The 17751-nt window shown below is 42.5% G+C and overlaps 2 protein-coding genes across 4 annotated transcripts in view; both read right to left on the bottom strand.

Moving 5' to 3' along the window:
* The window catches only part of LOC121281138 (probable E3 ubiquitin-protein ligase HERC4), a 66248-nt gene extending 53561 nt beyond the window's left edge, over positions 1-12687 (bottom strand). For 2 of the 3 annotated variants that reach the window (XM_041193861.1, XM_041193871.1), the window contains exons 1-4: positions 12318-12686; positions 9639-9795; positions 7310-7386; positions 4132-4353 (exon numbers count right to left, since the gene is read on the bottom strand). In XM_041193861.1, the coding sequence (XP_041049795.1) occupies positions 4132-4353; positions 7310-7386; positions 9639-9795; positions 12318-12498 (637 nt within the window). In that variant the 5' untranslated portion in view covers positions 12499-12686. Of the gene's footprint in view, positions 1-4131; positions 4354-7309; positions 7387-9638; positions 9796-12317 lie in introns of all 3 variants that reach the window. The other variant, XM_041193879.1, reaches the window with a different exon arrangement.
* Positions 12688-17262: 4575 nt separating this feature from the next.
* The window catches only part of LOC121277979, a 97692-nt gene continuing 97203 nt past the window's right edge, over positions 17263-17751 (bottom strand). Inside the window, exon 52 of the mRNA XM_041187980.1 lies at positions 17263-17574. Coding sequence (XP_041043914.1) covers positions 17354-17574 — 221 coding nt within the window. The 3' untranslated portion in view covers positions 17263-17353. The remainder of the gene's footprint in view (positions 17575-17751) is intronic.

The following is a 17751-nucleotide window of genomic DNA, read 5'->3' as shown; positions in this document are numbered from 1 at the left end:
TGTTACTGTTGCTGCCACTGAACAGGAATTTTTTTTTATTCATTCATGGGATGTGGGTGCCATTGACTAGGCCAGCATTGTTGCCCATCCCTAATTGCCTTTGTTCAGAGGGCATTTAAGAGTCAACTACATCGCTGTAGGTATGGAGTGGAGTCACATGTAGGCCAGACAAGGTAAGGACAGCAGATCTCCTTCCCTAAAGGACATTAGTGAACCAGCTGAGCTTTTTAAAACAATCAGCAATGGCTTCATGCTTATCATTGGACTTTGAACTCCAGATTTTTTTTTTATTGAATTCAAATTCCACCATCTGCTGTGGCAAGATTCAAACCCAGGTCCCCAGTGCATTACCCCGGGCCTCTGGATTACCAGTCCAGCAACAATGTCACTACACCATTGCCTCCCATTGAAATCAGGAAAACCCCACTGCCAGTGCATGCTTGGTTTCTCCAACCGCTTATGTCATCATTGTGTACCCTGAAACCTCAGCCCCTGCTCACTGCCCGCTGCCTCGTACCCAGTGTCCGCTCCCTTCACTGCTTCCTCCACTCCCTCCTGCTTATTTCGCAACCCCTCGCCACTGGCTCGCTTCCTCCTGCTCCCTCGCACTTAGCTCCTACTCCTTTCATCTCTTAACTGCCCCCTCCCATGGCCTCTTGCTGTTCTCTTCACTTCTCCTTTCCACTCTTTTCCTTTCCACTCCCCATTCTGGAGGCAAGCCAGCGGTGAGGGGAGCAGCGATGGGCAGCGGCCAAAGCCGGGGCAAAGTGGGGATGCGAGGAAGCACCGAGGGGAATGGCAATGGGCCTCACAGAAAGCAGCGGAGTGTGAGGATCCACCAAGGGTAGTGGTGGCGGACCTCAGGGAAAGCAGGGGAAGGTGGGGATCGAGCAAGGGGTGTGATGATCCGTGGGGGCTCTGAGGAAACAGTGATGGGCCTCGAGGGGGGCAGGAGGGGCTGCAAGGAAGCTATGGGGGCCATGGGGTGAATGTGAAGAAATAGCAAGAGGCTGTGATGCAGGTGAACCAGAGTCAAGGGTTATGGGGGACAGGCAGGAAAGTAGATTTGAGGCCACAATCGGATTAGCCATGGTCTGATTGAAGGGCGGAGCAGAATTGAGGGGCCAAATGGCCTGCTTCTGCTCCTAATTCTTGTGTTTGTTCAATCTTCGCCACCTTTAATGCGGGCAGCTGCCTGGGGCATTGCTGTCGGTGACATCACAGGGACCGACATGGCATCTGCACATGTGCAGGAAGTGCTCCCCCTAGTGTTACGGCACAAATAAACTCAGCCCCGAGCTGTTGCACTGGACAGGTCTGAAATCTTAATTGTTGCCCAATGGAGATCTGAGCCCAAATGCTCATTGAACACCACATGTTGGTCCATCCTCTGTTAAGGATGGTTGAAAGTTGTCTGAATGAGACTGGAGCAGATTGGCCTGTTCTGGGCCTTGATTTTGTAAATCAACATCTCTTTCTCAATGTTGTCAAGTCACAGCTTCAGGAGACAACATTTCCTTTTGTTCTACTGAGATGTCCAACAACCTGATGAGTGGAACTTACCACTCTTAGGCTTTATGACCAAAAGGGGCAAATTGCCTTGAGGATCCTTCCCATTATCTTGAGGAATCAAATCATTGCTGCCACATGACTCAAAGCTTCAGCAACATTTCACTCACTTTCTGGTCACCAGCCTTCAGCGGTGATTGAGTCGCACATCAGAACTATAGTTCTAATTTTACAATAGGTTAGTTTTGTTGTCATTCCTTTCAAGTAATACTTAAATCTGTGAAAACGTCCCATGTTAACATAGGGGAGAATTCTGCCCCCCGCCCCCCCTCACGTTGTGTGAGCGTTCCCTGTACGGGCGGGGGGAGGGTGGGGGGAGGAGTGCAGAGAGGCTCAGGGAGATTAGTTTAAGTTTCAAAAATTTAAATAAAGAAAAGGAAAAATTTTAGGACATGTCCCCTCATGTGACAGTGTCACATGAGCTGGAACATGTTAATGAACATTAATGGAAAAATGTATTAAATTCATAAACCCTTCATGAAACCTCATCCCGCCCGTGGATGAGGTTCCACGAGAAATGCAAAGGCCGCCTGGGCTCTTCACCTGCCAGCACCCCCACCACCCCCCAACCTTAAGGTTGGACGGGCAGCTCAGTTTATTAGCTTAATTGATTTTTGAATGGCCTTAATAGGCCTTTGACAGTTCGGTGGGCGCGCAGCTGACTCGGCTGTGCGCCCGCCGAACTGAAAATCTAAATGACGCGCAGTGATGTCAGGACACCCGCCCAATGTCACCGCGCGTCATTTTACGCCTTGGCGAGTGGGCACCGCCCCCACTCACTGAGCCGAAAATCCAGGCCATCATTTCTTAATTTTTTTTGAGCAACTATTAGCAAAGGTTGCCAAGAATGCTCAAAGCTCTCAACCAAATGGTGAAATTTGTCAACGTCCCCTTCCAAGGTTTTAGGCTCTTAAGCAGAAAACTAAGGGCTTCTCCTTGGATTTTCCCCTAATGTTCAAAAGCGCTTATTGAGTTTCTGTTTCAGTTCAACGTTGATCAATGAATCAGATAGGAGGACACTTCTGCCTCAATACTGATTTAAGCTGGTGATGTTCGAGAGTATATCCAACCAGATTTTACGGTTGTAATAACCAAGAAACAGTCAGCATGAAACACTGTGAAATTTCTTCTGGCATCTGCACATGACTCGTTCAATTCGGAAATCCAGAAGTAGCTGTCAGTGACTCCCCATTCCTCCACAGCTGGAAATCAATTTAAAAAAACACCTGCCTGAGTTTTTCAGATGGCGGGGAACACATCCCTGCCCACTCCAAGTGCCCCGCAGCCATTTTGCGCTCGAATGAACGTGAAGTGGCCGCAGGCAGGACTAGCGCCCCTCACTTGGGAGCCTAAGAGAGCTGCTGGCCAATCCAATTGGCTTGCAGCTCTCCAGTCTCTGCAGCGGACAGAAGAAGAAATGCAGGAGCCTCGGTCTGGGCACCGGAGGCCCAGGTAAGTCCAAGGGTCCCAGGGTGGGAAGGGTAGGGAAGACCTGGGGAGGGCAAAGCGGGTGATCAGGGGTCTCGGGGGAGCGACTGGAAGGGGAGGGAGGTCCAGAGGCCACCAGACCTTAAGGGGGGGGTGGTGCACCCAACTACAGAAGGCTGGCTTCTGATAGGGACGCCACCACACCGCACCCACCCCCCTTCCCACCCGAGATGTAACTCCCCATGGAAGTTCAATCCTCCTCCCAGCCTAAAAATTGAGGCTGGGTGGGAAATGGTCCTTAAGTGGCCAATAATTGGCCACTTAAGGGCCTGAAATGGGGCAAGGGTGGTCTTCCTGTCTGAGGCCTTGCCTGCCCCAGCATAAAATGTCTGTGTGGTCAGGGCAGGAAGGAACCTGGAGGGAATCCCGTCCCTACGATTTCACACTCCCACCCCCCCACCACCCCCCCACCCCCGCCTGAAAACTCACCGGTGGGAGAGCATAAAATTCTGACCACTGATCTGATGGGACTTTCCACTTTTTATGCGATTAGTTTCAGTGAAAAAGCTCTTGAAAAAATTTAAGTCTTGTTGCATTAGTTTTAACTGGATTTTTTAACAGTGGAGTAATCCAGAATTGCTGCTGAATAAACTCTCTGACCCTGCAAAACTAAATTTATATTTGTGGAATGTCAAATTTCTCCATTCCATGCAAAATTCCACAGATTCTTAAAATAAGTTTTAAAAAGTTTTGTTTAATATAGTTCAGCTTCTTCCAATGTCCATGTCCCAATCATTATTTTGCTTGTTACTTAGTGATTTTCTCTCTGTGAGAATTCTTCAAAGTGATTGGCTGCTTAGCCTGCTTGATGATGTCACTGTTGCGGGACACCAATTGCTGGTGCCAGGATGAAATTCACATCAGGAACAGTGAAATCCATGCTGCAAAGATCACTAAGTCATTTTGGGCAGATCTCTTTGAGGTCAATGGTGAGAACCATCATTTCGCCATTGGCTATAAAACCTGGGCCTTTGTTAAAGGGTTCTTGGGTTTTGGACAGGACACAAAGCTTTGTTTGGAAATGGAAGCAACAGAAAGGAAAGGGAGGGACAATATTGTTGGAAACACTCTTACCTTCTGTGTCCTTGAGCCCCAGCTGCCCGTGATTGTTTCTTCCCCAACCGAACACGGCTCCCGAGAGAGACAGGGCGAAGCTGTGTTCTCCTCCTGCAGTGATCTGAGCCACTGGCATCCCAGTGAGAGATGTCACACACTGAGGGCTGTGCTCGGAGCCACCTTTTGTACCAAGGCCGAGCTGGCCATAAGTGTTCTGTCCCCAGGTAAAGAGTTTGCCATCTTTCAACAGAAGACAAATGAGAAGAAAATTACCTTTGGGTTCTAGTAAGTCTTGTAGGATTAGGCTTCTCTTGATTAATTATAGTACTGTAAGAACTTGTTTCTCATATCCTTAAGCATATCTGTTAAATTTGTATTCTGAATATAACAGCAAGGCATGACAGTTAAGTTTAGCTAAATTAATTGTTGTATAAGTTTTATTAAATGTCGAGAAGCGATGTAAAGTGGTTGATTCAGTTAATGTAAAACTTAACTGAAATGCTTTGAATTATGAACAGCCTCAGGGAAACTTCTGACCCTTTGTCCAGCAAAAGACTGTAAAATCCATTCTGTAAAGAACTGTAAAAGCCAGCAATGCACATATTGACCCTTCTAAGCCGCCAGTGTTAGATGAATGACCAGGGAGCCACAGCTACAGGAGGTGTGACCTTTTGGTCTAAGAGCCGTGGAAGACAAAGACATGAGTTGTATAGAGTTAACCATCAAGAAGTGTGAGACTGTAAGGTCCCTGCCAGCAGCCAAGACAGGGACCATATACTAAGTGGTCAGGAGAGTCTTGAGATACATTCCAACTCAAGGTATAGCGTTGAACAATGAGGTAATTACCAACCAATCAAGTAGCTAAGAAAGGAGTTTTACCTAATACAGAAGAGTCTGGGGTGGAAAATTGTACAAAGTAAGAATTTTAAAGATAACTAAGAGCACATCATTATCACAAAGAAGGGAAGACAGAAGATAGACTTCAATCAAGAGATGAAATGCTACAGTTAGCCAGAGGTTGAGGACTGTGTTCCAAAGTGAACGTGACTGCTAACTACTGTCCTCTGCTAAGTATCACAATTTTGTGCTTATTGTGATAAACTTAATAAAGACTTTAAAGCTTGTAAAAACACCCCCATACCCAGTGTGTGTTTGTAGCTAGTCTGGGCTGCAATGTCCCTTTTAGATTAGCTCTCCCAATTTAGTCTGTAATTGTAGTTGACATAAGTCTTACAATTAAATTAAAGCAAACGCCAGATCTTGCATCATATTCTAAGCTTGAAATGATTATGTTTAACTATTACAAGAAAATAGGAAAACTGTTTTCTACTTTAGGCCATTTTCTATAATGTTCAGGGCATTAAACAGTTAGTTATAAATGACCAACAGACCAATTCTCCTGCAGTCCATATACCTCAGTATAAACTGTTCCACTCAGTGGTGTTGTACCCAGCTTTGAAACTGAAGGTGAAGGATTTGAGCCCCACACCTGATAGCCCTGGTAAATGGAGCCTAGAATATAGTCTCTAAATATGGCCTTGGACTCCAAATGTAGTGGCCATGCGCTCAGTGATACTATTCTTTGAGTCAGAAAGTATTGAGTTTGGACCCTACTCCAGACAGCCCTGGCAAGCAGAGACCAGAGCACTAACTCTGAATAGTGGCCTGGCAGGGTACTAGTGTTTAATAGTTGTGTGTGACAACATCCCATAGTAAGGAGTAGATAGGACTTTTTAATTCTTTGTGCTGTCCACCTGGGAGAAGATCAAAAACAATGAGGAAAGCAATGGGAAACCACCTCAGCTACTCTTCCCATGTGTGTGGCTCAAGAATTATGTGCGTGGGGCTTGAGTTAGCACTTGGGAAGAACACAAGGGACTGACTGACGGACACTGCTCCGGACTTTCTCCTGTTAAATAGTTTTGACATAAGAGTAATATCAGTCCTTTGTCCGATTGTGAGTTCAAATCCCAACTTGGCAGTTTCAGAATTTGAATTCAGTTTAAAAAAAAATTGGAAATATAAATCTTCCCCTCTGAAGCTGGACTAGCAAGGCACTCAATGGTGTCAAACTGTTAGATCAAGGTAACTGAGGATGAGACTTGACAGCCAAGCCCACACCCAGAGAATAGAAAAAAAAGTTAGCTGAAAGTTTTCAAGTTGAAGGTACAAAGGCAACATGTTTGGGTGCATTGTTTTGTGTGAAATATTTATAAAAAGGCTTGCATTCATATAGCACCTTCCATGACCACAGAATGACCCAAAGTACGTAGAGTCAATGAAGTTTTTTTTATATATATTCATGGGATGTGGGCTTCGGTGGCTGGGCCAGTATTTATTGCCCATCCCTAGTTTCCCTTGAGAAGGTGATGGTGAGCTGCCTTCTTGAACCGCTGCAGTCCCTGTGGTGTAACGTAGTCCCCGTTGTAACATAGAAAAAGTGACAGTCAATTTGCACATATTTAATCTGTTTTCCTTGTAGGCTTTCAGTTTTACTACTTAAGTATTGCAATAACAGTCCGACTAATAATACCATGAACAGGCGAGCTGATAGGATCACAGCATGCTAACTTGGGAAAACAAATCTGCTTTTGTAATGATGATTATAGGATGAACATTGGCCAGGATACCAAGGATAACTCCCCTGCCCTTCTTCTAAATTGTGTCATGGGATCTTTTATGTCCACCTGAGAGGGCAGACAGGACCTTGGTTTAACATTTCATTCAAAAGACAACAACTCCAGCATCCTTTAGTAATAGCTTTTATTTCCTTGCGCACAAATCCAGGAGTGGGACTTGAACCCACAAGTGCCTATATCAGATGCAAGGATACAATGAACTGAGCCACAGCTGAGGTAACTGATTAGGTAAAAGAATTATCTAGTGATGTGGGGGTGACGGGGGTTAAGCATGAGCAAAAACTAACAAGAGATTCCTGCTCCTTCTCAGTTTCTAAATGAGATAAATTAGGTAAATATTAAACAGCAGAACAGCATTTGATTTTATGTCAGATTGTCTTGTCCTTTGTTACACCTGGCAGACATACAACCATCCCAATATCAATCATGAATATGCCAGCCATGTTACAAATGATGTTAAACTCAGACCTGGGTCATCACTGGACTAAGTGTACAGTTTCTTCATTTTAATCTGCTTTTGATAAGTTACAACAAGTATGTTTTAGTTTAATTTTTACCTTTGGACAGTGCCAGTGAGTGATTGCTTCCACAGGCAACTTGAATTATTTTTCTGTCACTCAAACTCTTAAGTAACCTAAAAGTAAGTAAAACATAGACATAATAATGCACCATTTCTAAATCTTCCTCAGGAATATATCTCATCTGTTTCATTTCATGAGAGACTATTTTTTTTAATGAAAGTTACAGCATGTCATCATTGGACTTTAATATGTAACTGCACGTGGTAGATTTTCTGTTGTCCTTGTGTCTCTGTATGAGCACAGTAAGCAAACACAAAGCCTACAGAACAGTATAGTTTATCAGTTATATCACTCAATAAACAATTGCCGAGTCCACCTAAGTGTGTTAGTGAGTCAGCCCGGGTTCAGCTAATAGTACTCTTGTCAACTGATTCATAAAGTTGTAAGTTCAAGTCCCTCTCCAAAGACTTCAGTACATAATCAACACTGGCACTTCAGTGCAGTACTGATACATAGGAGGCAGGGAATGTTTGGTAACAAAGACCTCTGCAAGTCAACAAAAGTCCTGGTGTACAGAGCACACTCAACACACTCCTGTGCTGCAGTGAGACCTGGACTGTGTATCAGTGACACATAAAAACATAAAGAAATTCCATCAGCAATGCGTCTGTTGAATCAATGGCAGGACTGTTTAACAAACACTAGTGTCCTTCTTGAAGCCAGCTCTACAAGAAATCAGGCAAAACTCCTAGAAAATCAACTTTAATGGACTGGATGGCCAAAAACCATCTCCCCCATCAGGCCCTGTTCTCCCAACTCTCAAATAGCCAACCTTCCAGGGGAGGACAAAGAAACCATTTCGAAGATGCTCTGAAGCTCTCCTTGAAATATGGCAGCATTGACATTAATGACTGGGAGCAGCTTGCTACCAATGGTTTAGAATGGCAACAACAACCTTGTCTATCAATTTGCAACACATTTTTGAGTCACAATGTCTTAATGATAAGGTGGAGTGGTGGCAGAGAAGGAAAGAAAAGGAAGCTAATCTTGAACTTGTTATGGCGCAGTGGATGGTAAATGCTGAGCTGCTTAAATCCCAGTGGGAAGCTTTAAACAGTTGCCATAACTGTTTTGCAATTTGTATTTTATTTCAATTCAGTAGAGAAGTAGCCTTGAATTCAGTAGAAAAAGTCCGGCAACACTTAAGAGGTCTTTTTTTACCAAAACTAAATTAAACACATATTAATAGAAGAAAGGATTTTAAGCACATGCATAGGTCTACAAGTTACTATAATAATAACACCTAACTCCCCTAATTAATCTGGCCCCCATTTACACCTCCGTTAAGGCAATCATAAAACAAAATAGATTTCAACAGACCCAGGCAAAGCACGCAATACCCTGCACAATGATATTAAAAGTGAATGTCCTTAGCTTCAGTTCCTGTAGACAGCAACTTGATGCATCGAGGCTGGAGGCTTTCCACACTAGTGTTAGATGTTAGAATGCCTTCCGCCTTACACATGACCACATCCCCGTTATACATGTTTCTTTCTTTTCAATGTAAATTCCATTGTTCCATTTGCAACTTTACTTTTCTCATAATATAAATCTTTCATAGTATTCATATTATCAGTAATCCTTGGGAAAAATAAACACACTGTTTGGCTTAGTTTGTTATGGCCAGGTGTAACCTCCTACCATCTATTTGAAATTCAAGCTAACCTACTTCATCTAAAAATGCAATGTTCCTCACACCTCATATTCTAAAACTTCAGCCATGTTTACGTATTTAGCATTTCAAACCTAGCTTCCTATTTAATAACTCAAAAGCTCCAGACCAGTTGCCTCCAATTAAATCCCCCCCCCCCCCCACACACACATCCACACACAGAAACTAATCCAAACTCCACTATTAATCTCCCTTTACAATAAATCACAATAATATTATGAAAATTATTATAGTTTCATGACACACTCAGGATCCCACTACCTCATGGGACATCCTGCCCCACATGCCTAAAGATCTCCAGGTTGATGAGTGGCCTGTTCAGTCACACAAAGACCAATGGCAGAAACTCATGACCTTGAAGAGACATCATCCTTGAATTTCAGGATAGCCGATGACAATGATGATGAAGGCAATGCAGTACTGACAGAGTGCTGCACTGCGTTTTGAATGAGACATTACAATTTTGACAACTTTTTCCTTACACCTATTGGCAATCTAAGGGCTAAATTCTAGTATTACTTTGTCATCTTCTAACATGGACAGCAACTCAATTTACAACACAATGACGCAGAACTAAACAAAAACACCAATTATTTTAAACTTAAATTCCAACAGGAATAAGTTAGCGCTTACTGTGGTTTCATTATGGAGAACTCTTTTGTTTTAGCTGCAGTTTCCTTTGATTTAACTTCACTGTGAAAAACAGTTCCTGCTTCAGAAAGGAACAGGATGTCGGATGCTCCATTATCCACAAAGTGGATTTTCTGCTCCTTGAGGTGAATAAACTGTCCTACAGGGAAAGAATGAAAACAGAATATTAATATTTAAGGGTACAGTGGTTATGTGACTGGACTAATAATTCAGAGAATATGTGCTGAAATCCCACCATAACAGCTTGAGAATTTGAATTCAGTTTTAAAAGCTCAACTGATTCACTGAAGTCCTTTAGAGAGAAGGAAACCTGCTGTACGTAGCTATGCTATATAAGTGACTCCAGTCCCACACCAATGTGGTGGACTCAGAAGTGACCCAGGAAGCCACTCAGTCACATCAAAACATGGCATGAAGACCCACCAATAGATTCGCAGGGCAACTAAGGATGCACAATAAATGTCAGCCTTGCCAGTGACACCCATATCCAGTAGCGAATATAAATAAAAACTATGCAAACTATACACCAACAAGTTAAATTCAAAGAGATAGTTACGTCTTACCATTGTCAATTTACTTGTAAATGGAGCTGTCACAACATTGGTCACTTCACTGGAATTATACTAAGGTTTAAAGGATTAGGTTATGAGGACAGACTCATTCGGTTTCAAGAGCCAGGCCATTTGGGAGTGAAATGAGGAATCACTTCTTAAACAAAGAATAGTGAGATCTGGAACTAAATACTCAATAGGCCGTGGATGTTGAGTCCATTAAAATTCCCAAGACTGAGATTGATGAATTTTATTCAGTAAGGGTATTGATGAATAGCTGAGTAAATAAAATTGAGGTACAGACCAGCTAGGATCTAACTGAATGGTGGAACAGGTTTCAGAGGCTGGAGGGTCTTCTCCTGTTCCTATGAATACACTCAGTGAAACCACTTGAAAATGCTGTTGGCCGCCAACAGCAGTTTACACACTTGTAAACCCTAGTTTGAAAATTTCAACTCCCTCCCCTCCCGGCAGGTTTCTCACCAAAATCATTTTGCTGACTTGCATTCATTGAGGCAAGAATGTTAGGAAAATTTCATTTGGAAATATATCACTGTTTCTTCACTGTTGCTGGGTCAAAATCCTGGAACTCCCTTCCTAACAGCACTGTGGACATACCTACACGACAGGCACTGCAGCAGTTCAAGAAGGCAGTTCACCACCACCTTCTCAATGGCAATGAGTGATGGGCAATAAATGCTGGCCCAGCCAGTGACACCCATACCCTATGAATGAAAAAAAGAAGCACTTTCCATTTGAAATTCACCTTCTCCTTCCTTCCTTGGCAATTAAAATTGTTCCGCAAAATCTCTTAGGAACATGGGGACCTGTATGCCTGGAGTGAGAACGTTGTCAGCTGCTCCAGGAATGAGCCCTGGGGAATTTTATTGATACCATCCAGACCTGACATGCCAATCTTAAAAAAGGACCCACAGGATTTTGGTATATCTCTTCGCCACCTGCTCTCTGGTGTAGGTTAATTTGCCAACTAGTCGTCTCCTATATCTTGTTAATCTAGTAAATTTCCTGCAAATACAAGTTTGGCTAACACTTCTTCACAAAGGTGTTGTGTGATCGTGTCCTGTTTGTTCATAGTTGTCAATGTCAACACGAACGCAATTAGTTGTCAATGCCTAAATGTATTTTCTGTGACTTTAAGGCTTCGCCAACAATCAATGACAATAACAGCTTCATGCAAGAAGTTAACCTATTAGGTACTACAGTCAATTCACTTTTGATTGGGCGGGGATTGCAGGATGTCTTAGTGAGCGAGAAAGCAACATTTAAAAAAAGGGGCAATTTTAATCAAGTAAAAATTACATTAAAAAAATCAGACTAAAAAAATAAGGTCAGCATTCAAACAATTTCTCCTCTGGTCAACTCCAGTGATAAAATGGTCCATTTAGGGAATTGACAGGTTATGAAACTCGCAGCGGGATCCAGTCATTTCACCAAGTTCCTGCTAATGATGCAATATTAGCTTTTAGAAGCGCTGGGTTAAAGCACTAAAGGTCTCTACTGACAGCCGAGCTCAGTGTTGCTGCTGCAGTTGTCACTGTGACTCAGAGAAACGAAACTGAAACTGACCAGAATCATATGGGGAGAATCGGTCCGGGCGGGGAAGGGGAGATGAGGAGGAAAACGAAACCGCATCAGTCTGGATAGTTCCGGCACTTGACACGCAGATACTGTACTCCCGCATTATAATCATCACCCAAATTATAACCGATACCCAAACCATTACCACTTTTAAAATGAATGCGATGCAGGGGATGGAAAACAGAACATTAAATTAAACATTAAATACAATTCGTGGTGCAAATCTGAATGAATTACCAAAAGAGTCACACAAGAACTTAATATTAATAATACAGAATCTATCAAATATATAGTTTGCTACAAACTCTGAACACTTTATTTACTTTACAATAGCTAAATTAAATCAGGTAAAAACAAAAAACTGCGGATGCTGGAAATCCAAAACAAAAACAGAATTACCTGGAAAAACTCAGCAGGTCTGAATTAAATCAGGTGTCGTGTCAGCCAATTTTAAATATAATAATTTAATTTTAAAACATTTTCTTTCCTGTTGCAGACAGGATTTCCTTACCAGGCTTTGTTTGCTTCTTCCTTCCACAGACCCTGGTATAAACGGTTCCGTTTTCCAACACAAACACAGTGAATCCATCCCGGCTGCAAACATGCTGAACTCTCTGCCCTTTGAGAACTTGCCGTGTCTGTGAGGCGTCTTTCTGCCCGGTCTCCGAGACCAAGTCCCCCCAACACAACATGTTCCCCCACCCTCTGTCGGCACTGGGTTCCTCTTTCAAACAACCGGGAACCTGGAGAGAGGTTAATCAATTCACCGCAGAGATATAGCTGTCAGATTAAAAGGCTTCCTTTTCCGGAGTTACAACAGCATAAATTGAATTCAACAGCTTCTGAGAGTCTCTCTCAAACACATCATCTATTTATTTATATAGGGAATTCCCCTTTCTCTGGCCCCGCCTCCGAGGCAACAGTGCGAGCCAATGACAAGAAGAATTGAATTGTTTTGGAGAGTAAGTAGCCTTTCGACTGTATCTAACCGCTGACTCATCGTCAGATGCAAGAGTTAGTTCAGTTTTTATGGTTATGTCATTTTGCTCTCCTTTCACTCACCGGATGTCATAATATTCTAGAACTATTTGTAGACTAGAAAAAAAAACGTTTCGGTTGGAAATGGACGTGTCAAGTAGAGTGTCAGTGTAGATGGAACGCTGCTTTTGTTTGGCATCTGCACTGTTGTTCCTCGCATTATCCACAAGAAGCTGATTTACTCATTTTTTAGTGATCCGCATTTACTTTTGGAAAACAACACTTCAAGAGGAAACCTTTAAAGGGCTATGGGGGTGGGGAACAGCAGGGGAATGGGACTAATTGGGTAGCTCTGACAAGGAGCTGACATTGGCATGATGGGCTGAATGGCCTCTTTCTGTGCCGTATCATTCCAAGATTCTGTGAAGTTGGGGCGGTGTGTGATTTGGAGGTGATGTTTCCAAGCACCTGCTGCCCTTGCCCTTCACGGTGGTGGAGGTCGCAGGTTTGGGTTTGGGAGCTGCTGCTGAAGATGCCTCAGTGATTGGCTGCGGTGTATCCAATAGATAGAACACACTGCAACCATAATGTGGAGGGAGCGAGTGGATGTTTAGATGTTCATGCAGATATGTTGATAGAGGCAAGTGCTGAAGGTATGACTGAAATTGCCAGTCCTATGGTTCTGTTTGCTAATATGTTTCTAAAATGCAAGTGACAGCTATGTTTTTCCTGAGCACATATATGCGTTGTTAACAATACTGACGGTTCTAAACATTTCCTCCTTGCCTCGTTTAGCAGAGTGGATTGTGCTCTCCAATGTACCACCATTCTAGAATCAACTCCTTGTTCATGTACCTTGACTGACAATTCGTTGATTCTACTGACTACAGTGTCGCTTTCACCTTCCTGCTCTGGGCAAAGCTGGCCTGTAGTACAGGCTCCTAAAACTCCAAGAGTGGTCCAGTTTGGTTAACTGAGCATCTTTTTGAGTCAGGTTATAGGTTTGAATTGCACTCCAGGACTTGGGCATATATTTTAAGTGGACCCAACTGAATAATGCTGAATTTATATAAGACACTCATTAGACCTCAGCTGAAGTATTGTATACAGTTCTGGGAGCCACAGCATAGGAAGGATGTGAACACATTGGAGAGAGTGCAGATGAGGTTTACAAGAATGGACCCAGGGATGAGAAACTTCAGTTACGAAGATAGATTGGAGAGGTTGGGACTGTTTTCCTTGGAGAGAAGAAGGCTAAGAGAAGATTTGATAGAGATGTTCAAAATCATGAGGGGGCGGATAGAGTAGATAGGGAGATGCTGTTCCCGCTCGTAAAAGGATCAAGAATGAGAGGGCACAGATTTAAAGTGATTTGCAAAAGAAGCAAATGTGATGTGAGAAAAAACTTTTTCACACAACCAGGGTTTGGGCCTGGAATGCACAGCCTGGAAGTGTGGTGGAGGTAGGTTCAATTGAGGCGTTCAAGAAGGCATTGGATGATTATTTGAATAGAAACAATGTACAGGGGTAGAGGGAAAAGGCAGGGCAATGGCACTAGGTCATAATGCTCATTTAGAGAGCCGGTGCAAACACAATGGGCTGAATGGCCTCCTTCTGTGCCATTAAAATTCTGTGATTCTGCTGCACTCTGTGTAGCAATGTTGTAGTTGCAATCTTTGCATGAGATGCTGAACTGAGTCCCTTAGTACCCATTTCAGATGGTAGATGATATAATGATCTGTTTCCTGTCATGGGAAAGGAAAATTCTACCACATTCACGTTAAGGGAAATGACTGACATGACACCATCTTGTTAAGAAAGACTTGAGTTGAGAAATTATGGACTAGTTCTACCACTGAATTAGCAGAAAAATGGCATACATGCCTGCTAAGTAAAATCAGCAAGTGCTTTTTCACCTAAAGAGAACTTGGAACATGAATTTATGCTCCCCTCCCCCGAAAAGGCTGAATGAATTGGTAAGCTCAAAACTTGGAATCCACAATTTTGTATTAGGGATATGGATCCAATGTGGGTAAATGCAGTTGAGGTACAGATCAGCCATGATGTGATTGAATGGTAGAATAGGCCCGATGGGCCGAATTACCTCCTCCTGTCCTTGGCAACTTCAAGGATTTTCCCACCCGATCTCTAACACCAGCAGGACTGTGGGGCAAATAACGCATCATTGTGCACATCAGGTTTATGTCCCTTGAAATTATTCAACAAAATTGACGCTGGAGCTGATTTTTAAAAGGACACATTCTAAAGCTGTTGTGTGGTGAGTACTTGTTACTGACTGCGTCCATTTCTAGTTTAGGAAGTGTGGAGCGATACTTTGGAGATTCCCAACATAGAGAAAGGTGCAAGAAATTTTAAGAAGGCAGGTGATGACTTGGCCTGCTTGTGCCTGGGATGTTTTTACATCTGTATCTGTAAGATCAGCAACAGACTAAAGCAGCAGTCATGTGGAAGGGGATGCAGACTGAGAGACCCCCTTGTGCATTCCACTTTGGCTGCAATGATGAAAACTCTGAGCCCTCCACAACTTAGTTCCAATACAGGAATAAAAATCAATAAATCATTTATTTTAATTAATTATAAGTACTGCAATAAAGTTATGAATAACTGCTTACAAGCAAAACTAATCCTGCAATAACAGGAACAATGCAATGTTTTAGTTTTAGTTTCTTCAAAACAATTAAAAATTAGGTCTTTGATTCAAACAAATTGGTAATAAAGTGCACGGTAAACTTTCAGGATAGGTATATCATTGGCAATTGAATTTTAACTCTGATACATGTGAGGTATTACATTTTGGTTAGAAGAAATAAGGAGGTCACATATTACATGGAAATTAAGGATTGAAATGAGGTGGAGGAGCAGAGGGATCTGAGAGTATAAATACACAAATCAGTGAAAGTAGCAACACAGGTTAATATGGCCAAAGGGGAAACAAACCAAACACTAGGATGGAACTGAAAAGTAGATCAGTTGTGCTAAACTTTGAACTGAATCTGAGTTAGACCACACTTGGAATGCTTTGTACAGTTCTGGTTACGTTGTTATAATACAGGCACTAGAGAGTGTGCAAAAAAGATGTACAACCAGAAATGCAAGCTTAAATTTCACGGCAAAGGTCTTTTCTTTTAAAGAGAAGGTGGAGGGCTTTAGAATGATGAAATATTTTGATAAAATAACTACAGAGAGGACGTATCCATTTGTAGACAAGTGAAAAACTAGAGGCCACCAATGTAACCCTTTCACCAAGAAATCAGATAGAATTCAGGAGAAACTTATTTACCCAGAGAGCGGTGAGAATATGCAACACTCTACCGTAAGTGAGCACTGTGAGTCTATGTAAACTAGATGGACTGCACCTGTTCAAGAGAATGGCTCACCACATCCTTCTCAAGGGCAATTAGGGATGGGCAATAAATGCTGGCCTAGCCAGTGAAGCCCACAGCCCATGAAATAATTTTTAAAATTTGAGCCGAATAATATAAATATATTTAAGTAGTGGTGGGGAGGCTGTGATGTTAAATAAGCATATGAGGAAGATAGAAATAGATAGTAATCCTGATAGAGTTACCGGAGGAAGGATGGGGAGGTGGGGGGGGGGGGGGGAGGAAGTTGGCTCAAGTTGAACATGAATATTGGTATAGACTGAATAAGCTGAATGGCCTGTTTCTTTGGTGCATGTTCAATGTAATTCTATGTAACATGAGATTACATTGGTCCAGTATAATTTGAAATAGCAGCAAGTTCATCCTTAAATTGTGCTAAAGAGATTCTATATTTGTTCCAAAGATTGCAATAAATGTCACCATGGCCTTTTGTTGTTTCAATGAGGTGATGGTTAATAGCTTATCATGCCACTAGCAGTTACAAACCCTTCTCAATATGTACCTCGCAAATATATGGAAGACTTTCCACATCCTTTGTACTGGTTCCATTAAGTTACTGTATTACCCTACATCAAGGTGCAGTACTGACTGAACACAGGGGTATGTTGGCCTAGTGAAGATGCGAGTGGAGCAGTAACCCAGAGGCCGCATGAATACCCAGAGTCAGGATTGTAGCCACCATGGTAGCTGGAGAATTTGAATTCAATTAAAGAAGCTGGACTTTAAAGTGAAATTAGTGAATTATTGTAAAAGCCAATCTGGTTCACTACTATCTGCTGTTTTCACTGGCTCTGACCTATATGTGGCAATGTGACTGACTCTTAGCTGCTCTTTCAAATGGCCGAGCAAGCCACTTAGCTGTATTCTAGAAAGGGGCTCACCACCACCCTCTCAAAGGAAATTAGGCAGTAAAATGCTGGCCATGCCATCACTGCTCACATCAGTAAAAGAATAAAATAGCTGTATGTCTACACAGTTAGTTTGAGTTGAGAGGCCGGTTTGAGTAGAGGGCCTTTGAAGCACTGCATCACCATACAATCACTGGATGTTTTCTGTATGTAACAATGTAACGAGTGCAGTAGTGCAATTTATTTTCATCAGACAAGATTTTTTAAAATCAATCATCGACATTTCTCAGATTTAACACATTCTCTATCTGTAAATATTATGGCACTTGTGCATTGAATTCTTCACTGAATTCCATAGCATGAAGTAACTTCTCTCTTAATATTTCGATGCTGCTGTAGTTGGGGAGGTCCAGGGTCCTGGTACAGGTGTAGGCCCGAGGATATGAGGAATCTGGCTCACTGCTCCTGGAGTTTAAAATCGTAATTCTGAAACTCTGAATGCCTCCCACTGGGATCCTTTCACTTCCTGACAGAAAGGCTGAGAACGAGGAAAAAATAGTAATTGAAATTAAAGTCATGTTCAGAGCGATACAGATTCATTTTTTATCATGATGAAAATAATGTTTTGGTGTCCATTTCTGTCCCTGTTACTTGCCTCCAAAAATAATAGCCCCTGCAGCCCCAGATCAGCAGATTGCATGAGTAAATGCATTAA

The sequence above is a fragment of the Carcharodon carcharias genome, chromosome 1, assembly GCF_017639515.1.
Source record: "Carcharodon carcharias isolate sCarCar2 chromosome 1, sCarCar2.pri, whole genome shotgun sequence".
NCBI classification, from domain to species: Eukaryota; Metazoa; Chordata; class Chondrichthyes; order Lamniformes; family Lamnidae; genus Carcharodon; species Carcharodon carcharias.
The sequence above is the reverse complement of the archived record's forward strand: the minus strand, read 5'-3'. Positions and strand labels throughout refer to the sequence as shown.